At 37.1% G+C, this 27,387-nt stretch overlaps 1 protein-coding gene across 2 annotated transcripts in view; it reads left to right on the plus strand.

Moving 5' to 3' along the window:
* Ankrd28 (ankyrin repeat domain 28) overlaps positions 1–27,387 on the plus strand; it is a 159,181-nt gene that overhangs the window by 101,517 nt on the left and 30,277 nt on the right. For both annotated transcript variants that reach the window (XM_041662443.1, XM_041662442.1), the window contains exons 7-9: positions 8,880–9,022; positions 10,814–11,026; positions 25,749–25,827. In XM_041662443.1, coding sequence (XP_041518377.1) covers positions 8,880–9,022; positions 10,814–11,026; positions 25,749–25,827 — 435 coding nt within the window. The remainder of the gene's footprint in view (positions 1–8,879; positions 9,023–10,813; positions 11,027–25,748; positions 25,828–27,387) is intronic.

Genomic DNA, 27,387 nt, shown 5'->3' on the forward strand with positions numbered 1-27,387 from the left:
AAAATTCCTCCCCCAACCCTCAATCGTATACTAATTATAATCAACCCCTAAATGATGTCCCTAAACCCAAGGGCAAACTTTACTGGGAGAGGGGACGTCGTCCTCTAGAATTGCTTACAGCTGTCATAGGGGCGACGTTCTTTCTGGGGGATCCTGTGAAAGTAAAATGATGGTTAAATTTCATGATCAATGTCTTTTAAAATTGCCAATAGTCTCTGAGTATTTTGTGCAGGTCTGGCCAAAATGTTGTATAAGATGTGCACCATTTCAGCTAACCAAGTTGGAACTGTCTTGTGCAGCTGGTATCCAAAGCAGGTCTTGTAGTAGCGCTATCAGTATCATGATGTCATATCAACCAGGTGGAGTTGTTGTTATGGGGCCCCATCTTCTTCCTGGAAACTTGAAATGTCACTTCAGGAAAAACTCATTGTTCATTATGAAAAACTTAAACATTAATCATATAGACATATATATATATATTCAATGAAAGACATGATAGATATATTCAATGAAAAGTATGATAGATATGAAGAAAAGCAAAGATGTTTTCTAAACTCATATTTCTTTCTGTCCCACATCATGGCTCTTGACATGAGACAGAAACTCCAGAAACTCTGGGTTTTTCTCTTACTAACAGGCTTGGAATTGGAGAGGGACTGAGCCAGAGTCCAACTTCAAAACCAGCTTTATAAATTTAGAAATATGGTTTAATTTTACTTACACAACCCATTCAGTTTTCTTGATATTTCCTATTGGGCAGGTATTTTTCCATCTGTCAGTATCCAAATATCCAGGGTCCCTTGAATTTTTCAAAGATGAGTGTTTTCCTGTGGAGATAAGAACAGAACCCTGCCCCCATTCTATATGTTTTTCTTACCACCTGTATGAATATCATCATTGTGGATAAGTTGTCATTTCTCCTTTCCAAGAGGTTTCTCCTCTTCAAATCGAAACTTTATTAATTTTGATGGTATCCACAATTTTTCTTCTCCTGTGGAAACAAGAGCAAAACCCCTTCCCCAACATAGCACATCTCCTGGCTTCCATTGAGAGGTCAGCACATCTTTGAAATAAATCGGTTGATTTAGTTCAGCAGACTTTTCCATTATCCAATGTCTCTCTGCTGCTGTCGTTCCTTTCTCATTAGCGTTAAGAAAATTCAAGGTTAATAAAGCATTATGTAATCTATTCCTGGGGGTATTTTCTGTCCCTTTCTGTTTGTTCAGCATATCCTTTATAGTACGATTTGATCTTTCTATAACTGCCTGACCTGTAGGATTATTTGGTATACCTGTAATGTGTTTTATATTATAATAATCAAAAAAGCGTTTCATTTTCTTAGATACATATGCTGGACCATTATCTGTCTTTATTTGCGCAGGTATACCCATGATGGCCATAACTTCCAATAAATGTGTGATTACTGAATCAGCCTTTTCTGAGCTCAGGGCAGTAGCCCATTGAAAACCTGAATACGTGTCTATGGTGTGGTGTACATATTTTAATTTACCAAATTCCATAAAGTGGAACACATCCATCTGCCAGATTTCATTTCTCTTAGTACCCTTTGGGTTACTCCCTGCAGGCAACGGTGTTTGATTATAGAAAGAACAAGTAGGACATCTCTTTATAATGTCCTTAGCTTGTTGCCAAGTAATGGAAAATTCTTTCTTTAGGCCTTTACTATTGACATGATGCTTCTTATGAAATTCTGAGGCCTGCAACACACTTCCAATCAATAATTGATCAATCTCAGCATTGCCTTGGGCTAGAGGACCAGGCAGACCTGTATGGGACTGGATGTGTGTTATGTACATCAGACAAAGCCTGTTCCTGATTATGTCTTGTACCTGGATAAACAATGAAGTCAACTCTGTCTCATCTGGTATAAATTCAGCGGTTTCAATATGCAAGATAACTCTTTCTGCATATTGTGAATCTGTAACTATATTAAGAGGTTCTTTAAAATCCCTTAGCACCATAAGAATGGCATATAATTCTGCCTTCTGGCCAGAATTATAAGGGCTTTGTTCCACCTTACTCAATTCATCTGACTTGTAACCTGCTTTCCCTGATTTATTTGCATCAGTATAGAACGTACAGGCTCCAGTTATTGGAGCATCACGTACAATTCTAGGAAGAATCCAAGAAGTTCTTTTTATAAGGTTAAGTCTACCACTTTTGGGATAGTTGCTATTAATTTCTCCCAAAAAATTAGCACAAGCTCTTTGCCACGGTTCATTGTCTTCCCATAACTTTTTTATTTCTTCAGTAGTAAAAGGCACTATAATTTCTGCTGGGTCTATACCTGCTAGTTGACGAAGTCTCAGCTTACCTTTTATAATTAATTCAGAGACTTTTTCCATATAAGTTTTTAATTTTTTACTTGGTTTATTAGGTATAAATACCCACTCTAAAATAATATCGTCCCTCTGCATTAGAATCCCTGTAGGAGAAATTCTGGAAGGCAATATGACTAGGATGCAGCTAAGATTTGGGTTCACCCTATCCACATGTGCCTCCTGTAATTTTTCCTCAATCATTGTCAGTTCCTTTTCTGCTTCAGCTGTCAGTTTTCTTGGACTATTCAAATCTTTATAACCATCTAAGGTTTTGTTTAAATGAACTATTAGATCAGGTGTTATCCCAACAGCTGGTCGTAGACTGGAAATGTCTCCTAACAATCTTTGGAAGTCATTAAGAGTCTTTAACTGGTCTCTCCTAATTTGTGCCTTTTGCGTTTTAATTTTCTCTAACCCTATTCTGTAACCTAGGTAATTAATAGAATTTCCTCTTTGAATCTTTTCAGGGGCAATTTGTAATCCCCACCTAGGCAAGACTTTCTTTACTTCTTCAAACATCCTTTCTAAAGTATCTTTATTTGAATCAGATAACAAGATGTCATCCATGTAATGAAAAATGATGGACTTGGGGAATTGTTTACGAATTATTTCCAATGGCTTACTTACAAAATATTGGCACAGTGTAGGACTATTGAGCATACCCTGTGGGAGGACAGTCCATTGATATCTCCTATTAGGCTGAGATTATAAGTAGGCACTGTGAAGGCAAATTTTTCTCTATCCTTTTCTTGTAACGGTATAGTGAAAAAACAATCTTTCAAATCAATAACTATAAGAGGCCATCCTTTTGGTAACAGAGAAGGCAAAGAAATTCCAGATTGTAGTGGGCCCATAGGTTGAATTACTTTGTTGACAGCTCTTAGATCTGTCACCATTCTCCATTTACCAGATTTCTTTTTTACAACAAACACAGGGGAATTCCAAGGGCTGGTTGATTCTTCAATATGGTGAGCATCTAGTTGCTCTTGCACCAGTTGTTCCAATGCCTGTAGTTTATCTTCAGCTAGAGGCCACTGTTTGATCCATATTGGCTTCTCAGTTAGCCATTTTAAAGGTAGGGCTGTTGGTACCTCTAAAGGTTTGGTATTTGCTGTATGTTCTTGTACAGCCTGAATGGCTGGTGACCTTTTCCCATAATACCTCATCATATCCTTCCCAGAATTATGAGTTCCTGGAAATACAGGAATGTTAATCTGGGTATTCCATTGCTGTAGCAGGTCACGGCCTCATAAATTTATAGCAATATTGGCTATATATGGCCTTAGTCTTCCTATTTGCCCTTCGGGCCCTATGCATTCAACCCATCTTGTGCTTTGTTTTACACGAGATAGGGTTCCAATTCCCAGGAACTGAACATCTACCTCTTGAAGAGGCCAATTCGGATGCCAAGATTCTGGGGTAATGATACTTACATCCGCACCTGTGTCTAATAAGCCTTCAATAAAAGTGCCATTTATACAGACTCTTAGCTTTGGTCTTTGATCATTAATAGAAGTCTGCCAAAATATACGTTTACTCTGTCCTACTGGGTTTTTTGACTCATCCTCCACACGTATTTCATCGTTTAGACCAGTATTACTTTTTACAGCAGAAATTGGAGCTTTTAATTTTCTTGTTGAGGCACGTTCTCCACTGTGACTGGGAATGACTGGGCCACTGTTGGCTTGGGGGCCTGCAAGAGGCCCCTCAAGGAGTTTCCCCATGGTATCGGGTTGCCTTGTTTGTCTGTTGTTGACCTGCATTCATTGGACCAATGTCGGCCTTTACCGCATCTCCTACATATACCTGTCGGCCTAGGTCTCCTATTTTTGTCATTCCCAGAGGAGACAATATTCCTAGAAATTCTGTGCCTGCAATCCCTTTTCAGATGTCCTAATTTACCACAATTAAAACACCTGGCAGTTTGATGTCTCCTCATTGCTGTGGAAATCGCTTCTCCTACCCAAGGTTCATCGTTATAGCTAAACGTCTCAACATTCATCGTATGCTGAATCCATTCATCCATAGGTGCTGATCTAGACTTTAAAGGCCCAATTATCTTTTTGCATTCTATGTTTGCATTCTCAAAAGCTAGAGATTCAAGAAGTATTCGTCTAGCTTCTGGGTCTGTTACCCCTATGTCCAGAGCCTTAATTAATCTTTGCAAAAAGTCAATAAAGGGTTCTCTCGGTCCCTGCCTAATTCTAGTATATGATTCAACCCTTTTTGCTGGATCTTGTATCCTATTCCAAGCATTTAAAGCTGCTTGGTGACATAGACACAGTACTTCATCATAAAGAGCTTGGACCTGTGGATCAGCATATTCTCCTGCACCAAGAATTTGATCTTGGGAAACCTCGACACCTTTTGCTTTTCCTGCTGTTCCATATGTTTGGATTCTTCTCTGAAATAAATTCCAAACCTCAAGGAAGGTCCATTATCTAAAACTGCAGACACTAACTGATGGAAATAATGGGGGTTAGCTCTAACATTAGAAGCTCAAGTCCTTATCATTTCCTTTACATATGCAGAGTGCAAGCCAAAATTAACAATAGCTTGCTTAATTTCTTTTAGATCATTCATTGCTATTGGCGTCCATCTAGCTTTTCTGACTCCCTTTGAGCCTTTAGAAGTTGACGCTTTGTCAGAATTAAGTATAGGGTATGCCGCTAAAACCTTGGGTAAGCCAGTTCTAATAGCTGGTGTTGGCATTGTATCCTGTCCTTGTGCCTTATTACTCTGTTCACCAGCTCCAATCATTTTTTCAATCATTTCAAGTCTTTTTATTATTGTCTTAATTATTGTCTCTTTTGAATCCTGAATCTCCTGACCTGCATGAGTTTCTAGTAAAGATTGTATGGTTCTTAGGAGTGCCATGATCTTCCTAAATGATAGAATATTCAAAAGAATACTGAAGCCTAGTAACCAGTAAATTAAGTTATCCCCATAGTCATATAAACCTTGCATGATATAACCCATTGTATTGGCAACCAGAACAGTAAAATTCGCGTTGGAAACGAAAACTGCCATATTACCTATTATCCAGCAGGTGGCGCTGTTGCCAAGTCGCGACGAAAACAGAGTCCTGTTTCAGAGTCCGCCTAGTATTTGTTAAAAACTGGAAAATGCAAGTTTCTCAACAAAGTAAATGTAATTAAATCAATTCCAGAGACGGAACCAGAAACCCAGAATCCAGGGATAGAGAAGAGCAACCTGGATGCCACTTATGCCTCCATGTGACAGAGTCACTCTGAGGGGTTGCAGCTTTCAGCAACCGCGTGCTCTGGTTCGTGCCACTTAAGAGCTGTGTTTGCAAGGGAGATTTAAAAACGACGCAGAAAAGAGCAAACCACGCGGCAGAGACTACGCGGGGCTGTGGAGTTTAAATCCACGTGGGGAGGCCAAAGCCGCTGGCGGCGGCTGAGGAAGGGAGGGCTCCCACCAAGCCGAATTCACGGCCGGCAGCCGAGCGGGGAAAGGAGAGGTTCTAAAACCAAACGTTGGGTGCCAACTGAAGGCGTAAGTCATAAACAATGCCACACCAGTTTGGAATTATGATTAATAGGATGGTATTTATTTAAAGGGGAAAAAACTTACAGATCACCGTCAGCCCTCTGCGCAACCAGGAAGGGAGTCTAGTCGCCGGCGGAGCAGGAAGTAAAGAGAGAGAGGAGAGGGAAGTGACCGCTTTTTTAAAGGGAGAGAGACCACGCCCCAATGGGCTGGTATCTCAGCGGCGATAGGGTGGAGGAGTGGGAGGACCTCCCGTAACATAGGTTTCTGTCTGATTGACCTGTCCCTTGGAGAGAGAGGTGTGTTGAAGTCTCTAACTACTAGTGTGTGTGGTTTGATGTCTGCCTTGAGTTCTAGTAATATTTCTTTTACATAAGTAGGTGCTTTTATATTGGGGGCGTAGATATTCAGGATTGAGACGTCATCCTGATGAATTGTTCCTGTTATGAGTATAAAGTGACCATCTCGGTCTCTTCTGATTGATTTTAGTTTGAAGTCAGTTTTGTTAGAAATTAGTATGGCCACACCTGCTTTTTTCTTAGGACCATTTGCTTAGAACACCTTTTCCCAACCCTTTACTCTGAGTAGGTGCCTGTCTTTGTGGTTGAGATGTGTTTCTTGCAAACAGCAGAATGTTGGATCCTGTTTTCGTATCCAATCTCTTAGCCTGTGCCTTTTTATAGGTGAATTGAGCCCATTAATATTAAGTGATATTAATGACCAGTGGTTGTTTACTCCGGTTATTCTTATTGCTTTTGGTAGTAGAGATTGTGTGTCTCCCTTCTTTGAGATGTGCTGGTGAAGGGTCACTAGATGCCTGGGTTATTGTAGGTAGTGTTGGCAGTGTTGGATTCCTTGGGTTGCGATTTTCCTTCTATTACTTTCTGTAGGGCTGGATTCGTGGCTACGTATTGTTTAAATTTGTTCTTATCCTGGAATGTCTTGTTTTCTCCGTTGATAGTGAACGATAGCTTGGCTGGGTATAGTAGTTTGGGTTTGCATCCATGGTCTCTTAGCTTCTGCAGTACATCTATCCAGGACTTTCTGGCTTTCATAGTTTCCATAGAGAAATCAGGTGTAAGTCTGATTGGTTTACCTTTATAAGTTACTTGCCCTTTTTCCTTTGCAGCTCTTAATATTCTTTCTTTAACCTGTATATTTTGTGTTTTGATAATTATATGGCGAGGAGATGTTTTTCTTTGATCCAGTCTGTTTGGTGTTCTGTATGCTTCTTGAATATTTAAATGAATATCTTTCTTTAAGTTGGGAAAGTTTTCTTCCATAATTTTGTTGAAAATATTTTCTGGGCCTTTCAGCTGTGCCCCTTCTCCTTCTACTATTCCTATTATTCTTAGGTTTGGTTTTTTTTTTTTTATTGTGTCCCATATTTCCTGAATGTTTTGTGTTGAGAATTTGTTGGCTTTGCTGTTTTCTTTGATCTGTTCGTTCATTTTCTCTATGGTGCCCTCAGCATATGAGATTCTTTCTTCTAGCTCTTGTATTCTATTGATTATGCTTGTTTCTGTAGACTCTGTTCGTTGACCTATATTTTCCATATCCAACTGGTCCTCAATTTGTATTTTCTTCCTTGCCTTCATTTCAGTTTTCAATTCTTGAACTGTTTCCATTACCTGTTTGATCGTTTTTTCTTGGTTTCCCAGGGTATCATGTACGTATTTCCTCATTTCTTCAAACTTTTTGTTATACTTCTCATCCATTTCTATAAGGGCATTTTTTACATGTTGTTTAAGGGACTCTATTGCCTTCATAAAGTCAATTTTTTCCACTTCTTCTGTGTTAGGTTGTTCAAATACTTCTGTTGTAAGATCATTGGGTTCTGGTGTTTTCATGTTGTTTTTCAGATTATTGGGTGAATTCTTGCCTTGGCGCCTGCCCATCTCCTCCTATTGATCCTATCTAATGGGTCCTTTAAAAACCGGATCAGGTTTCCCTGCTGGCCAAGGGCTCCGCTTACACAATGCCCTTGCTCTGTTTCCTGGTTCCTGCCGCAGGCCAAGAACCCTCTCACCCCTCCGAAGGGTCTTCAGGACAGGACCAGGGTCCCCGTGTGCCAGTGACCTGGCCATCCAAAGGCCTACCTCTTTGCTTTAATTTTAGTAGGGCGATCTGCTCTCCTTATTGCATGCTTGGGTCTGCCACCGCGCCGGTCCCCCAAAGCCTCTTCCTGAATGCGGTGTCGCGCAGCCTTGTCTGGCTGCTGCGCCGCTGTGTGTCTGGCCGCTGCGCCGCCTCTGTGCGTCTGGCCGCCGCGCAGCCACCTCTAGGGACAGTTTGTTTTAGAGTGTGATTTTAAAGAGTACATTTTGTGTTGAAAAGGTCTGCACAAACAATGGAGTAAGTAAGCCTTTTACTTTTAAAAAAATTTAGGTTTGACTTCACAGTTATTTTCATGAAATGAAGGGCCAGAATAGTTTTGTGGCTTGCTTGAAGTTGAGCTTCTAAAATAGTTAAGTGTGTGAATCTTGGCCTGGGCATAGCTTGGTTCGGATGTCCTTGATAAAATTAATTATAAGGTATTCTGTGTTTTAGAGTTAGCAGCACATTTTTTATTTACCTTGTGTTACTATAATGGAATACCTGAGATTAGGTAATTTATCCTGAGCAGAATTTCATTTCCTTCAAATTTTGGAGATTTGGAGATCCAAGATGAAGGTTCTGTTATCCGGTAAGTGTCTTCCTTTCTACTGTGTCATGTTGTGACGTGACGGAAGACATCACGAAAGAGAAAGAAAGATGTTAACTTTGGGTAGAAGAACAAGATTGAGTCAAGATTAACACTAGATAAAATAGTGAATTGTAATGTTTTTAGTTGTTTTCTCTACAAATTTTTGTCTAAATTCTAGTTTCTTAGATTTTTTTCAATTCTCTTGAAGTATAGCATGAATTATTACTCATGCATTAATATGCTGTTACATTTCTTAAAAGGTATTCACAATATGTTTAACAATTTCTATGTACTGATCTGTTTGAGTTTGTTTGCTGTTTTTGTAAATGTATTTTCAGGTCACATCGAAGTAGTGAAATTACTTGTATCTCATGGAGCTGAAGTGACATGCAAGGATAAGAAATCTTACACACCTCTTCATGCAGCAGCCTCTAGTGGAATGATCAGTGTAGTCAAGTACCTTCTAGATCTTGGAGTTGATGTAGGTATATAGATTGAGCAGTATAAATTAATGTATTCTTTGTTTTTACTATATTGTCAGAAATTAGGTTTGAAAGACAACAGTAATATCTTTGTCTTTTTACCAAATCTTTCCAACCCTTTAATTACCTAGTATCCTGATATGATCAACATATCTGTCTTAGTTACAGTTACTATTGTCTATGCTGAAACCCCATGACCAAAAGCAACTTGGGGAGGAAACGGTTTATGTGGTTTATGCTGCCACATCACTGTTCATTGAGGGAAGTCGGGGCAGGAACCTGGAGGCAGGAGTTAATTCAGAGGCCTAGAGGATTGCTGCTTACTGGCTTGCTCCTTATAGCTTGTTCAACTCTCTTTCTATAGCACCAAGGACCACCTTCCCAAGAATGGCACCACTCACAATGGGCTGAGCCCTCTGCATCAATCATTAAATTAAGAAAAGTGCCCTATAGGTTTGTCTATACCTGATCTTATGGGGTCAGTTTCTTGATTGAGTTTCCCTCCTCAGATATACAGATGTGTCAAGTTAACATAAAATTAGCCAATATAATAGGTAATTAGTCGTAATATATAAAGAGTTAAAACCCATTCCAAAGAGGAATGATTCCAAAGATGAATGATTTTCCCAAAGCTTTTCTTTTCCATCATATTTCAGGTCCTGTAGCTCTGTTTCTTCCAGTTCTCTGGGAGCCAGCAGATCAGACACACGTTGACTAGGTAGCTGTGTTACTGTCAGTTTTCTGAGTGGTAATTCTACCTTTATTTAAATGACTGTAGCAGATCACAGTATGGGATACTGACAGAAGCAAGGAAGGAAGACAATATACTTATTAACCAAATATACATATTGACTACTATAAGCACTATATAGTGATACCATTCTGATTAGGAGGGAATATTGTTTTCTTGGTATATATCTGATCCCTGAATAAGAATACACGTAGCTTTTTTATGCCATTATTTAAATACATGTCCTTTACTTCTTTTATTTTATTTACTCTTATTTTGTTTTGGGAACAGTCTCATTGTGTAGCCCAAGTTGACCTCAAATTTGGAATCCTCCAGTCTCAGCTTCCAAGTGCTTGGGTTATAGGTCTGTGCCACCATCTTTTTCCTGATATCATTTACTCTTATTGTATGTAGGGACATGTTGATCAAACTTAACTGGCTCTTCAAAGCAGTGGACAAGGAGAAAGGACAGTGCAAAGACAGGGAAGCAATAAAGTTAATGTGATTCTAGTTAGACCAGACATGACAGGGCTGTGGAGCTGCATTATCTGAGGACTGTGAGAAACCCTGTACTGAAAAACAAGGAAGAAAGACGTTGAAAATGTGGGAAATAGAAGTTTCCAAACACCCAGACATACTGTTGAGCGGGATCCTGAAAAGTACAAGATGGGTAAAAGTTTCAGTTTTATTCACTAGTACCTGTAGTTCTGTTTCAACCAATTAGCTTAGTGGCCTTAAAAGATGTGAGAAATAGATGAAGGAAGCATTCTTGTTTCTGCTCGCATTTATAATAAATTCTCCCTTAGCTCAAAGACTTGAAAATATGTTGTTTTTAAAATAACTCTTGTGGAGGAATTTAACATTGTATTGTGAAGTACATTCTCTAAGTGTATGTAACCCATTGAACACTAAATTGTTTACTGTTGTGTTTATTATGTTAAAAGAACCTTAACATTATAAACCTCATCTTTGTATTTATCCCTTTTTCTTTAATTAATAATTTAAAATAGATTATAGTAGTAATAAGAGAACTACTTAACATTCACATTTTTTCCTATAGATGAACGAACCAAATGCCTATGGAAACACACCTCTTCATGTAGCCTGTTATAATGGACAAGATGTTGTTGTGAACGAGCTCATAGACTGTGGTGCTAATGTAAATCAGAAGAATGAAAAAGGTTTCACACCTTTGCACTTTGCTGCTGCATCAACACATGGAGCACTGTGTTTAGAACTCCTGGTTACCAATGGGGCCGATGTCAATATGAAGGTATGAAAGAAAATTAGAATCCACACTTTTGGTACTTAGTTAACTGTCTAAAACAATATTCATAACACAGACCAGAATTAAAAAGACATTCTGGTAAACTTAAGAACATGAATAAGGCCAGACATGGTGGCGCACACCTTTAATCCAGGTCTCTGGAGGTAGAGGTTAGGTGGATCTCTGAGTTGAGGCAAGCAGAATTATACAGTGAGACCCTGTCTCTACTACTACCCCCTCCAATAAAAGAACATGGATAAATCTCTAAAATACTATGCTGAATCAGATAAAGAATTTAATACATTTTCCATCTATGCAAGATTCTAGAACAGATGGAATTCTGCTTATTTGGAGTTCCAGAATTTATAGTCAGAGGGAATATAACAGATCAGTTGTTGCCCATGGGAAGGAAGGATCGCCTGGCAAGGGGCATGAGGAGACCTTACAGGGTAACAGTGCTACTTTGTTCTTGGAAGGCATTGTGTAATGTAGATACGCACTTGTGGAATAGCACCAGGGTTCTTAAGACTAGCGCGCTTCGTAATGTGTCAGCTTCCTGTTAGAAGGAAACAATAACTTCGTGTTAGAAGGTGTTGAATATTGAATGATACACCCTGATTGTCACATTGTGATGACAGCTGTGACTAACGCTAAAGCATCAAATAATTGTATCGATAATGTGATTAAAAACACGGAGTTAAATGTTGGTAATAGAATTCAGATATGTATGTGGATATTCATGCTGTAGTACTGTTTTGAAATTGTTCTCATTTCTGAAATTTCTATTATAAAATTTTTCATAGTGTTAGGATGAAAATGTTATCTTTTTACACATAAAGAATAGTCGTTTGGCTATTTGTTCATAATTGCTTTCAGGAGTAAGCATTTTAGAAATACGTTAAAATTCAGGACTCAAAATAAATTTATTTTCATTGTGTAATTCTGTGAGAAACATCAGTAACCAATATTTCAAGCATTATTATTTCATAGTATATAATTGTTTTACATTGTTAAAGATGTCTTTTCACTGTTTCTTCCTGTATTCATTCATCAGTTTATCACTTAAAGTACCTGATAAACCCTATCTTGTGTTATGAAGAAAACCACAATCAATCAAATTTGAATCTTGTAGAAATTTATAAGCTTAAAAATAATGTTTATGGAGAATTTTAGCTCCTTCTGAACATGGATGTACATGAACACTGCCTTTCCTAACTGAGAATATTAACCTACACAAGAGAAGTGAAGCACCATTGAGTCTAGTGGGAGTTAGTTCATTCTCTTCTCTTTCAACTGAGACAATTTTATTTACTTCACACTCAAGGAAGGAAGACCAGAAAGTATCACTTAAGAGCCTCTATTACGCTTCAGGCTAAGCTGTCCTTTTTAATTTCTTTTAATTATCTTACTATTTTATGTATATGGATATTTTGTTTGCATATACGCCTTGTACTCATGGAGGCCAGGAGTGGGAGTCAGATCCCCTGGAACTGGAATTACAATTGTGAGTCACCATGTGGTTGCTGGGAGTCAAACTGGGACCACCGGAGCGCTTAGTTGCTGAGCCATCTCTCAAGCCTCTAGGCTATCTTTTTAAAGAATTGACCTCTAGGGACTGTAAAAATACTCAGCTAGCAGGCCTGGGGACTCTAGGCCAATGATAAACCCTCCCTTAAAAAACAAAGTGGGTGGTGCTTGAGGAACAACCATATGTTGTTCTTTGGCTTCCATGCACACTATAAATCATAACACTTGGGAGCTAAGGGATGGTGATTTTGAGGCCACTGTGGGGTATATAGCAATATACTGTCTTAGTTGAAAAGAAAACATACATGTATGCATGTATATGTATGTTTTCAATCCTCAAGTCTATGACAGCCTAAGAAGAACCAGCTTCTGGCTATAGGCAGGGTTAAAAGGAAAAATTCACTGCATTATGATGTTAAAACCTTTTTCTTTCCAAGGGATTTTTTTTTCTTAGAAAAAAATGACACATTCACACCTGTTCTCTTGGATTCCTTCTTATTCTCACACGTTGCCTTCTCTTGGGATGTTCTCTGCTTTCTCAATTCTATCTCTCATTTTAGCTCTGTCTTTACTTTTTTTTTTCCAATTTTGTTTATTGATATTTATTGAGCTCTACATTTTTCTCTACTCCCCTCCCTCCCTCTTTCCTCCCCCTTTAAGCCCTCCCCCAAGGTCTCCATGCTCCCAATTTACTCAGGAGATCTTGTCTTTTTCTACTTTCTACTTTCCATGTAGATTAGACTATAAGTCTTTTTTAGTATCCTCATTGTTGTCTAAGTTCTCTGGGATTGTGGTTTGCAGGCTAGCTTTCTTTGCTTTATGTTTAAAAACCACCTATGAGTGAGTACATGTGATAATTGTCTTTCTGTGTCTGGGTTACCTCACTCAAAATAATGTTTTCCAACTCCATCCATATTCCTGCAAAATTCAAGATGTCGTTATTTTTTCTGCTGTGTAGTACTCCATTGTGTAAATGTACCACATTTTCCTTAATCATTCTTCAGTTGAGGGGCATTTAGGATATTTCCAGGTTCTGGTATGACAAACAAAGCTGCTATGAACATAGATGAACACATGTCCCTGTGGCACAATTGAGCATCCTTTGGATATATACCCAAAAGTGGTATTTCTGGGTCTTGAGGAAAGTTGTTTCCTAATTTTCTGAGAAATCACCACACTGACATGCAAAGAGGCTGTACCAGCTTGCATTCCTACCAGCAATGCAGAAATGTTCCCTTTACCCACAACCTCTCCAGCATAAGTTGTCATCAATGTTTTTGATCTTGGCCATTCTTTCAGGTGTAAGATGGAATCTCAAGAGTTGTTTTGAGGGCTGGAGAGATGGCTCAGCGGTTAAGAGCACTGCCTGCTCTTCCAAAGGTCCTGAGTTCAATTCCCAGCAACCACATGGTGGCTCACAACCATCTGTAATGAGATCTGGCGCCCTCTTCTGGCCTATAGACAGAATACTGAGAATACTGTATACATAATAAATAAATAAATCTTTAAAAAAAAAAGTTGTTTTGATTTGCATTTTTCTGATGACTAAGGATGTTGAGGATTTCCTTAAATGTCTTTCAGCCATTTTAGATTCCTCTGTTGAGAGTTCTCTGTTTAGGTATGTACTCCCTTTTTATATTGGATTATGTGATCTTTTGGTGTCCAATTTCTTGAGTTCTTTGTATATTTTGGAGATTAGACCTCTGTCTGATGTGGGGTTAGTGAAGATCTTTTCCCATTCTGTAGGCTGTCGTTTTGTGTCATTGACCAGGTCCTTTGCTTTACAGAAGCTTTTCAGTTTCAGGAGGTCCCATTTATTAATTTTTTCTCTCAGTGTCTGTGCTGCTGGGGTTATATTTAGGAATTGGTCTTCTGTGCCAATGCGTTCAAGTGTATTCCCCATTTTCTTTTCTATGAGGTTAAGTATGGATGGCTTTATGTTGAGGTCTTTGATCCATTTGGACTTGAGTATTGTGCACGGTGCTAGATATGGATCTATTTTGATTATTCTACATGTTGATATCCAGTTATGCCAGCACCATTTGTTAAATATGCCTTCTTTTTTCCATTTTATAATTTTAGCTTCTTTGTCAAAAATCAGGTGTCCAAAGATGTGTAGATTGATATCTGGGTCTTCAGTTTGGTTCTATTGGTCCTCCTATCTGTTTCTATGCCAATACCAGGCTGTTTTCAGTACTGTAGCTCGGTAATAGAATTTTAAGTCAGGGATTGTGATACTTCTAGAAGTTCTTTCATTTTACAGGATTGTTTTGGCTATCCTGAGTTTTTTGCTTTTCCATATGAAGTAGAGTACTATTCATTCGAGGTGTGTGAAGAATTTTGCTAGGATTTGATGGGCATTGCATTAAATCTGTAGATTACTTTTGGTAAGATTGCTATTTTTATTGTGTTAATTCTGCCTACTCAAGAGCATGGAAGATCTTTCCATTTTCTGGTGTCTTCTTCAATTTCTTTCTTCAAAGATTGAAAATTTTTGTCATATGGCTTTCACTTGTTTAGAGTTACTCAAAGATTTTATGCTGTTTGTGGCTATTGTGAAGGGTGATGTTTCTCTGGTTTCTTTTTCAGCCCATTTATCATCTATATAAAGGAGGGCTACTGATTTTTTTGAATTAATCTTGTTTCCTGCTACATTACTAAAAGTGTTTATGAGTTGTGGAAGCTCCTTGGTAGAATTTTTGGGGTCGCTTTTGTAAACTATCATATCATCAGCAAATAGTGACAGTTTGACTTGTTCTTTTCCAATTTGTATCCCCTTAATCTCCTCTTGTCTTATTGCTCTAGGACCTCAAGAACTATATTGAATAGATATGGAGAGAGTTGACAACCTTGTCTTGTTCCTGATTTCAGTGGGATCGCTTTGAGTTTCTCTTCATTTAGTTGGATGTTGGTTGTTTGATTGCTGTATATTGTTTTTATTATGTTTAGGTTTGTTCCTTGTATTTCCTTTCTCTCCAAGACGTTTATCATGAAAGGATGCTGTATTTTGTTGAAAGCTTTTTCAGCATCTAATGAGATGATCACGTAGTTTGAGAGATTTTCAGTTGTTGAACCATCTCTACATCTCTGGGATGACACTGACTTGATCATGGTGAATGGTGGTTTTGATGTGTTCTTGGATTGGATTTGCCAGTATTTTATTGATGTTTTTTGCTGCAGAGTTCAAGAGTGAGATTGGTCTGTAATTTTCTTTCTTAGTAATATCTTTATGTGGTTTCAGTATCAGGGTAATTGTAGCATCATAAAAAGAGTTTGGCAATGTTCCTTTTGTTTCTATTGTGAGAAACAATTTGAGTAGTACTGGTATTAGTTCTTCTCTGAAAATCTTGTAGAATTCTGAGCTGAAACCATCTGGTCCTGTGCTTTTTTTGGTTGGGAGACTTTTGATAACTATTTCTATTTCTTTAGCAGTTATAGATCTATTTAATTTGCTTCTCATGTCTTGATTTAATTTTGGTAATTGATATTTATCCAGAAAGTTGTCCATTTCTTTTAAGCTTTCCAATTCTGTTGAGTATAGGTTTTTGAATATGACCTGATGATTCTCTGTATTTCCTTCATGCCTGTTGTTATGTCCCCCTTTTCATTTCTGATTTTGTTAATTTGGATATTCTCTTCCATTTGGTTAATTTGGATGAAGGTTTGTCTATTTTGATTTTTCTCAAAGAGCCAACTCTTTGTCTCATTGATTATTTGTATTGTTTTCTTCATTTCTATTTTGTTGATTTCACCTCTCAATTTCATTTCCTGCCATCTAGTTCTCCTGGGTGAGTTTGCTTTTTTTTTCTTCTAAAGTTATCAAATGTTCTGTTAATTCACTAGTGTGAGATTTTTCCAGCTTTTTTTATATAGGCATTTAGTGCTATGAACTCTCCTCTTAACATTGCTTTCTTTGTGTCCCATTAATTTGGGTATGTTGTGTGGTCATTTTCATTGAATTTTAGGAAGCCTTTAATTTCTCTCTTTATTTTTCCTTGACCCATTGATGACTCAGGTGAGCATTGTTTAATTTCCATGTGTTTGTGGGCTTTCTGGAATTAGTATTGCTGTTGACTTCTAGTTTTAAACCATGGTGATCTGATAAGATACATGGGGTTATTCCAATTTTTTTGTTTTTTTTTAATTTTTTTTATTGAGGTTTGTTATCAAGTATGTGATCAATTTTTGAGAGTGTTCCATGAGATGCTGAGAAGAAGGTATATTCTTTTATGTTTGGAAGGAATGTTTTGTAAATGTCTGTTAAGTCCATTTGAGTCATAACATCTGTTAGTTCTCTCATTTCTCTGTTTATTTTCTGTCTGACAGACCTGTCCAGTGGTGAGAGGGGAGTGTTCAAGTCTCCCACGATTAGTGTGTGGGGTTTAATGTGTGATTTAAACTTTACAAGTGTTTCTTTTACATATGATGGTGCCCTTGTATTTAGAGCATAGATGTTCAGTGTTGAGATTTCCTCTTGATGTATATTTCCTGTGACTAATATTAAATGTCCTTTTTTATCTCTTTTGATTGATTTTAGTTTGAAGTCTGTTTGATTAGATATTAGAATAATTACACCAGCTTGTTTCTTAGGTCCATTGGATTAGATTTTTTTTTCCCATCCCTTTACTCTGAGGTGGTATCAGTCTTTGAGGTTGAAGTGTGTTTCTTGTATGCAGCAGAACGATGGATTCTGTTTATGCAATCTGTTAGTCTGTGTCTTTTTATATAGGTGATTTGAGTCCATTTATATTAAGGGATATTAATGACAATTGATTCCTATCTCCTGTTAATTTAGTTTTTGTTGTTGGTGATGTTATTTTGTGTGTTTTTCCCTTTTTGGGATTTGCTGCTGTGAGATCATCTATTATTTGTTTTTTTGTTGATGTAGCCAACCTCCTTGGGTTGGAGTTTTCCTTCTTATACTTTGTGTAGGGCTGGGCTTGTGGTTATGTATTGGTTAAATCTGGTTCTGTCATGGAATATCTTGTTTTGTCCTTCTCTGGTGATTGAAAGTTTTACTGGGTATAGTATTCTAGGCTGTCAGCCATGGTCTCTGAATGTCTGCATAACAGTTGACCAGAACCTTCTGGCTTTCATTGTTTCCATTGAGAAGTCAGGTGTAATTCTTATATGTCTGCCTTTATGTTACTTGACCTTTTTTTTTTTCAGCTCTCAGTACTCTTTATTCTGTATGTTTAGTGTTTTGTGTATTATGTAGTGAGGGAACTTTTTTTTGGATCCAGTCTATTTGGTGTTCTGTATGCTTCTTGTATCTTCATAAGCATATGTTTCTTTAGTTTGGGAAACATTTCTCTGTGATTTTGTTAAATATATTTTCTGTGATTTCGAGTTGAACTTCTCATTTTTCTATACCTATTATTCTTATGTTTGGTCTTTTCATGGTGTTCCATATTTCCTGGATAGTTTGTGTTAAGCTTTTGTTAGATTTAATGTTTTCTTTGACTGATGAGTCTATTTCCTCTATTATATCTTCAGCGCTTGAGATTTTCTCTTCCATCTCTTGTATTCTGCAGTTTATGTTTGCATTTGTGGTTCCTGGTCATTTTCTCATGATTTTTGTTTCTATAATTCCCTTTGCTTGTGTTTTCTTTATTGTCTCTATTTTAGTTTTCAAGTCTTGAATAGTTTCTCTCATGTTTGATTGCTTTTTCTTGGCTTTCTTTAAGTGGTTTGTTGATGTCTTCTTTAAGGGATTTGTTGATGTCTTCCATTTTTGTTTGTCTCACCCTCTATTTCTTTGTGGGAATTTTTTATTTCCTCTTTAAGGGCCTCAAATATTCTCCTAAAGTTATTTGTTAGGTCATTTTCTTCGGCTTCATCTGTATTTGGTTGTTCAAGTCTTGCTATTGTAGGTCACTAGTTTTTACTGGTGTTGTGTTCCTCTTTGTGGTATTGTATGTGTTCTTACCTTGTCTATCCATTTTTTCCTCTGAATGGTATATTTGGGGCTGTTTGTGACTCTGGTGATCAATCTTATAGGTGCCAGTAAATCCAAGGCTCTGATGGTTGCTCCTGGTGGTACAGTCAGGGCCATGGTTCCAGTCACCCCATTGGTCACTCCATGTTCCTGGAGGTCTCTCAATGGTCTTGAGGTTTGCTGTACAATACTGAGGCTCCTTAGGGCTTTCTCCCACCGAGATGGTTTGCTTGTGGCTCTTTCTGTTGAAGTTACTGCCTTGGGCCTGCTCTGGCAGAGTCCCGGCTCGGGCCTACTCCTTTGGGGGTTCCTGATTAGTGCCCTGGACCTGCAGAGGTCTTTGGTTTTTGCCTACTCCCTTGGAGGTCCCAGATTCATGTCCCCAGCTGTTTCCTTAATGTCAAGCTAAGCTGTAGTACATGACAGCTCTTAGTGGGAATTTATAACCCCTGACTTGGGTAGTATTTCTTTCTTTGTATTCATTTTTATTAATCAAAACTCTGTATAAGCTAACATTATAAATATCCACTAAACAATGCAGCTAAGGAGGAGTTACCTTCTTGACAGTCCACAGATAAAAAATGCCTAGTAGCTAGAGATGTAATCATGAGATAAACACACTATAATACGTGTAGTGAGGACTCCCCACATATAAATACATCATATCAGATACCAGAGAAGAGCATGTAGCAGCAACAATAAGAAGGCACAGCATAAGTAAAAGGCTATATTTTCATAAGCCTTGCTAAAACTGAACTTCTGGTAAACTACTAACACCTGAATATTAATTGCCATCTGCTGTATTAAATGATAATATCCTCTGGCACAAGTCACTTAGTAACATTCTTTAAATAGTTTAAATAAAATGGATATGAAAGTTTTCAGGTTTTCATTGTTTTGTTTGAGAAAAGGTCTCAATGTATTATCTGACTGGCCTAGAGCTTGCTGTGTAGAACAGGCTGACCTTGACACTTCAGACCATCCTGCCTCTGGGAGTGCTGAGTTTAAAGGCGTTCACCACCACCCAGGTGATCATTTTATTTTGAATTCTTACCAAGCCCAGAAAAATAACAATTTCTGTTGTAAGGAGAATTGTTTTTTTTCCCCAAAGATAAAATCTTTTAGTTTATCTTAATGGAACTCAGAGGCAAAGATCAAATTTAGTTTTGTTATGTTGGTTTTTCGTAACAAGAGTTTCTCCGTGTAAATCTAGGTTTGTTTGTTTTTTTAGGTCTCTGTGATGTGTTTATGAATCATTTACTAAAGTCATACAGGGCCCAAAGGAAACCTTTGTGGATTTATTACAGATACTGATATCAGTAGTAAACAGAATGATACCCAATTCAGAAGCTAGACAATTAGTAATTGAACCTCTGGCTTTTGAAAATGCTAATTCTCAATGCAAAAGATTAATTATGCCATTAAAGGCAAGGTCTGCACCTTTGGAGGAATGGATCCAAGATACACTTAATATTTAATCTTTTGACCATGATGATACCGGAGAGGTGATTTCCAGAGGTTTGGAAGAAAAACCGAAATTTCAAGTGTTTAAATTGTGACAGACAAGGTCACATTAAAAGGGATTGTAAACAGGGCATTCCTAGAAACAATGTTTTTGTCCAAGCATGATCCATTCAGAAAGCCTCCCCGTTCTGAATTATGGGGATGGTGTGGCAAAGGCAGGCATTGAACTAATGACAAAAAGGGATATGACAACAAGGGTCAACAGGCATATTCGTGGTAATCCTTTGCCATTGGGAAACTTTATGAGGGCTGTCTTTCAGTCCCCTGTACCAAATCCGGTTCAGTTGTTTCCTGTCATCATAGAGGAAGCTCCTTCCCAGAGTAATTAAAGAACCTAATGCCTATTGTAATAAACCATACTACTTTGGATAATAGAACAGGTATAGAAGAGAAAATTTAAAAATCAGGAAAATCCATAAAGTGGGTATTTTGGCAAACTTTTTGTTATTTTTGTTGTTTTTGTTTTTTGTTTTTTCGAGACAAGGTTTCTCTGTAGCTTTGGTGCCTGTCTTGGAACTAGCTCTTGTAGACCAGGCTGGCCTAGAACTCACAGAGATCCGCCTGCCTCTGCCTCCCAAGTGCTGGGATTAAAGGCGTGCGCCACCACCGCCCAGTGGCAAACTTCTATAAATGAACAAAGACCAAAATAAAAATACAAATAACTGACATTGTCATTGAAGGTCTGTGAAACACAAATGTGGATATAACAATAATTTCATCAGAATCTTGGCATCTAAATTGGCCTTTTGAGGATATAAATGTTCAGTTTTTGGGAATCGAAACTTTATGTCACATAAAGCAGAACGCAAGACAGGTTGACTGTATAGGGCCAGAAGAACAGAGAGAAATATTAAAACCATATATGGCTAACATAGAAATGAATTTGTAGGGATGTCATTTGTTACAGCAATGAAGTATTCAAATGACCATTCCCCCAATCTTAGAAACAAACTATATGTTTCTGGGGAAAATATTACAAGATATTGTAAAGATCAGTGACCAGCCATTCAGGTTGTACAAGAACAGGGCGCAACAGCTGCTGACCATTCAAAGGCACCAACAGCCCTACCTTTAAAGTGGTTGACAGACAAACCTATATGGGTTAAGCAATGGCCTTTAACAACAGAGAAACTGCAGGCTGTAGAACAGCCGGTACAGGAGCAACTAAATGCTCAGCATAATGAAGAATCAACCAGCCCTTGGAATTCTCTTGTATATGTTTTTTAAACGAATCTGGAAAATGGAGAATGGTAACAGATCTAAGAACTGTTAATAAGGCGATTCAGCCAGTGGGTTTTCTACAGTCTGGCATTTCATTTCTTTCTCTGCTGCTTATGGATGGCCATTCTTATAGTTGTTGATTTAAAAGACTGCTTCACTATACCTTTACAAGAAAAAGACAGAGATAATTCTCAGCTTGTTAAGAAATATCAACGGAAGATTCTCTCACAGAGAATCTTAACTAGCCCTACCCTGTGACAATATTTTGTAATTCAGCTATTGGAAATGATGTTAGCAATTTCCTGAATTTATAGTTTACCTTTACATGAATAACATTTTACCATGTAAGTCCAATGTAGATACTTTAGAAAGAATGTTTGAAGAAGTAAAAAAATTTTGCTTTTTTTAGTGAATACAAATTGCTCCTGAAAAAAAATTCATAGAAGAGATTCTATTTAGGCTATAAGATAGGTTTACAAAATTAGACCTCAAAAGGTACAAATTAGGAGAGATCAATTGCAGATTCTTAATTACTTCCAAAGAATGCTAGGAGGCATTTCCCATCTACGTTGCACTATTGGAATAAAACATGATAAACTGATTAATTTAAACAAAAGCTTAGATGGCGACAAGGACTTAAATAGTCCAGGGAATTATCAGCTGAAGCTGAGAGAAAATTGGCTTTGATTGAAGAAAAATTACAGAAGTCACATGTGGATCCTGTGGATTCAAATCTTAACTGCATTCTGGTCTTATTACCCTCCAAATAGTTCCCTACAGGAATTTTAATGCAGAGAGACAATACTCTCTTAGAATAGATCTTTTCACCACATAAACTGAATAAAAAGTTAACAACTTATGAGGAAAAGGTCTCTGAGCTAATTCTAAAACGAAAGTTGATACTTTGTCAATTAGCAGGCATGAACTCAGCAGAAATGATAGCACCTTTTAATAATGATGAAATTGACAAATTGTGGGAAGAAAGTAAACCCTGACAAAGAGCTTGTAGTAATTTTTGGGGAGAGATTAACAACTGTCCTAAAAAGCAAGAGAATTCAACTTATAAAGAGAACTAACTGGATCCTTCGTCACATTCTGGACACACCAATAACTAGAACCTCTACATTCTATACCGATGCAAATAAATCAGGAAAGGCAAGTTATAAATCAGAAAATTTAAGTAAATGGATCAAAGCCCTTACAAAAGTCAGAATTACATGTGATTCTAAGGGATTTTAAAGAACCTCTCAACATAATTGCCGATTTACAATATGCAGAAATAGTTGTTTTGTATATTAATCTGCTTACTCAGTAAATATTTATTTCTTGGGTCTCTGAGGGAGTTAAAGACTAGATAGTTACAGTTTTTCTTGTTTACCAGATGCAGAAAGCAAATTAAGATAGAAAGTAAATTAGGTACAAGACTTTGGACTCACCAAGATGGCATAGATAATGTAGTATTTCCCCTGAATTTGTCAAATGCAAATGGACTAGACATTGTTGATGTATTTATTGCCTTATATATATTATGTATATATTACTTATTGTGCATAGTTTTTCTTATATTAGTTAGAGCCTTTTTATTTTAGACAAAAAGGAGAAATACATTGGTATATTATTTGTGTCTTAATAAATAAACCTTGCCTAAAGATCAGAGGGCAAAGCATCCACCATAGTCAGCCATACAAGTCAGGAAGTGGTAGCACACACCTTTAATCCCAGGACTCAGGAGACAAAGGCAGGTGGATCTCTGTGAGTTTAAGGCCACCGTGGACTACACAAGATCTATCCAGAAACAGATCCAGGTGATGGTGGTTCACATCTTTAATCTCAGTGTATGGGAGTCACATACTTTTAATCCCTGCACTAGGGAGGTGAAGATAGGAGTCATATGGCTGGGCAGAGAGAGAAATATAAAGGGGAAGAGACAGGAACTCACTGGAGTGTAGAGTTTGAGGGTTTTGGAAAATAGGATCTTGCCCTTTTGGTCTGAAGATTGGGTATAGGTAAAAGGTCTCTCTAGTTATTGACTGCTTTGCTTTTCTGATCTTCAGGTTGAACCACAATATATGGCTCTGCGTTTTTATTATTCGTCCTACACTAAAAGAATCTCCATGTTTTTCTCTAATTTAGAGAGAAATAAATGTGCTCTCTTACTATTATTAAGCTGTATTTTTCAACTGCTAATCTTAATCTCTTTTTCCTTGTATATTTATAATACTTTCTATAATCAGTATGTAGAAAGTAAAAATATTCTAGTTAATGTTTTGTATAAGCTTATTATCTTGTTAGCTAGAAGACAAAATGGAATTCTTTAATCTTAGACTGTATCTTTCCTCACTTATAAAACAAATAATTTTATATTTTTATATAAATTTTGTTACATGTATGCACTTAAGGTATGTACATGTGCGTTCCTGCATGTGGAGGTTAAAGGACAACTTGCAGGATTAGGTTCTCTCCTTCCCTCATACGTGTCCAGAGAGCAAACTCAACTCATCAGACTTGGCAGGAAGGTTGTTTTCCCAGTAGGCCAACTCACTGGCCTGAAAATAATAGTATCTTTATCATAGGGTTGTGAGGATTAAATGACTGGCATATAAGGACTATTTCAAGTTTTACCTAAAATATGTTTTTAATACTTAAAAATGTTATCTGAAGTCATATCTTTCTAATTTAACTGTATTATGAATGCTGTTTACATTATACATTATTATTTTCTTTGTTTTTTTTGTCTCCAAAAAAAAAATGGCTGTAAAATATCAACACTGAGTTGAAATTTGCCACATAGTGAACATTTTTGAAAACATGAAACCAGAATGCTTCTGTGAAATAGCTTTGTGCCTTTTTGTCAAGGAATAAAATAACAAGTTATACGTATGATATGTAAGTGGTTTACAGAGGTTGTTATATTTTGACTGTGCAGCATACCTAAGATATAGATAATATTATCCTCATTTTCAGGTGAGGAAATAAAGACTCAAGAAAGTTAGGGAACTTGTCCCAGTTCTTGTTATGAGAGTCAGAGCTAAGATTTATTGATGTTGCTGTGGTTCTGGAGTCTCCATGTGTACATACTTTCTCATCCTTTCTTCCAGTGCTTCCAGATTATTAGAAATCCCTCAAAGTTACTAGATGGTTTATGCTTCAAAAAAAATCATAAAATTAACAAAATAAGCTGGGCATTGTAGTGCATTCCTATAATCCAAGCTCTTGGGAGGCTGAGATGGAAGGAATGTTTAAAAACATTCTGGGATATGTAGTGAATTTTAGGTAACATAAAATTCCTCTTCCAAAACAAGGTAGCAAAATTATACAATCAAACACTTTGATAACTGTGTCCAAATAGCAGAAAAGGTTTTACAGAGTTAATATAAACTTGGAGCATTTGTTACAGTATATGTATAGAAGGCATACTGCATGGTAGGTAATAAAGGATTAGAGTGCAAAACAGGTTCTTTCCTTTGTATAGTTTAACTCACCACAAGATTTTAACTAGGAAGAAAATATTACATCAGTCAGACATTGTTTTTCTCATTTTGAATTTCTTCTAAATTAGAAATTCTTCTAAAATAGAAATGCACAGCCAGCCAACCTGATTATCTTAAACAGTTCAAAAAATAGCTAACAATATTGATTACAAGTAATTATAAACAAATTAAGACATTGGATTTTTTAAATGACTAATAGTGACTAATGATGTGGGAGTGATTTCTTTCTGATCTGTTGCTTTCATTGGTTAATTAATAAAGAAACTGCCTAGGCCCATTTGATAGGCCAACCCTTAGGTGGGTGGAGTAAACAGAGCAGAATGCTGGGAGAAAGAAGCTGAGTCAGGTCAGTCGCCATGATTCTCCTGCTCCAGACAGACGCAGGTTAAGATCTTTGCTGGTAAGCCAGCTCGTGGTGCTACACAGAATATTAGAAATGGGTTAGATCAATATGTAAGAGCTAGCCTATAAGAGGCTGGAACTAATGGGCCAGGCAGTGTTTAAAAGAATACAGTTTCCGTGTAATTATTTCGGGTATAAACTAGCCGTGCTAGCGGCCTGGTGCCAGGAACGTAGCCCACCGCTCGTATTACAACAGACTAAAGATGAGAGGGTTCTGGGTTTCATTAAAGGAAAGCATTGGTGCAAGGTGAAAGTTTGAATGTTAAACTTGGGAAGCCCATTGTGACTCTACCACACTTGAGGTTATGGTGCACTTAGTTGAATCATTTAATATCCTGTGTTTTAATTTTCTGACCTGAAGAAATGGGAATGCTAAGATTATACTCTACAGTGCCATACAAGATTTGTATAAATAGTAATCATGGGAGTTTTGTGTGTTTTTTATTTGATTTACATTAAAATGAAAAAGCCAATTCAATTCATACTTTGAAAAGGTGGTTTAACCTCTGGAAAATGTAATTCTTGAGTAACATTTATAAAATTTATATAAGAAGGTATCTAAAGTACAACTGAAGAATGCATATCCTGGTACAGCATAGTAAACAATTTTTTGTTATTATTTCAGAGTAAAGATGGGAAAACCCCACTACACATGACTGCTCTCCACGGTAGATTCTCCAGATCACAAACCATTATCCAGAGTGGTAAAAAGTATTTCTGTTTGTTTCTTTTATTTCTTCAATGTAGTTTTTTGGTTTTTATTTTTAATTTACATAGCGAATGGCACTGTGGAATTGCCATAGCAGTGTATATACTGTTAAAATTTTATTTTAAATCTCTTAAAAATCAGTAGAGGCTAAAATACCATGAATATATATCATTCATAGTTACTTCTATTCTTCTGAATTATTAATTTTATTTCTTCTCTTTTGAGTAGATAGGAAGGGAGAAGTCTCCCTGCGTAGTTTTGGCAACCTTGAATTCATAATCCTCTTACCCTGTAACACCACCTTGCCCAGCTATGAATTCTATTTCTATAGCAATTAGGGTCGACCTTTTTCTTTTTCATTATTGCTAATTGGAAAACCGCCTTTTTGTGTATATTTTTAATATGTGCTTTGTTTTATTTTTTCCTGTTTGAATGCTTTGAAATGAACTCATTTTAAGGTTTTAGTTTAATCTCTGCACTTTATTCTCTTATGTTTGAATTATTTCTAGGTAAATTAAACTTTTTAGTATTTTTTATGGCTATTAATGTAAATCTGTTTCTTAGACCATGTTCTAAAGGAGTGTTTGTTAATAGTTCTTAATATACAATTTTTATTAAAGGTTTTATTGATCTCTAAGATTTTGTTTCTTTTTATTTTATGTACATGAATATTTGCCTGGATGTCTGTCTCTGCACCACATGCATGTGATGCACATGGTGACCAGAAGAAGGGGTCAGGTTCCCTGGGACTCTCATTACAGACAGTTGTAAACTTTGATATTGCTGCTGGGAAGTGAACCCAGGTCTTTGGGAAGACTATCCTATACTCTTAACCAATTAGCCATTTCTCCAGCCGCTTGTTGGCATTTAAAAAAAAAAAAGTTCTGTTGGGTTTTGGTGATGTACACTTTTAATCCCAGCACTCGGGAAGAAGAGACAGGCAGATTTCTGTGAGTTTGAGGCCAGCCCAGACTACAGATTAAGTTCCAGGATGGACTCCGAAGCTACACAGAGAAGCCCTGTCTTGAAAAAAAAAACAAAACGGAAAAACAACACAATCTTTTATGTGTATATATTGGTTAATGTGATTGAGAAAGAGAGTGAAAGAAAGGCATACAGATGCTATAGTGGACATGTAGGGATCAGAGGACAGCTACAGATGTTAATCCTTCCCTTCTACCTTGTTTAAGATAGAATTTTATGATGTTAGCTGCAGACTGCTGTCTCATGCATGGGCTTCCCTTCCGGGGATTCTTTTATTCCCACCTCCTAACTCATCATTTGGGCGTTTGACTTACAGATGGGTGCTACCATACCCAACTTTACATGAATTCTGTTACTCATGTTTAATAGCAGGCATTTGGCCCACTGAGCCATCTCAAGAACCCCTTTGTTTTTAGTTCCTAGAGTTCTGCAAGGGGAAATAACAATAACGGTGATCATGATGATGATAACATCAACAGCAACAATAATAATAGATCCCTGACCCAAAGATTTGTAGAGTACTGTGTATGAGCAGTCGACTTTATGAAACATGGGATAGCTCTTAAGTACT

This window comes from Microtus oregoni, unplaced genomic scaffold (genome assembly GCF_018167655.1).
Source record: "Microtus oregoni isolate MIOR12 unplaced genomic scaffold, Mior012 000013F_ref0000133, whole genome shotgun sequence".
NCBI classification, from domain to species: Eukaryota; Metazoa; Chordata; class Mammalia; order Rodentia; family Cricetidae; genus Microtus; species Microtus oregoni.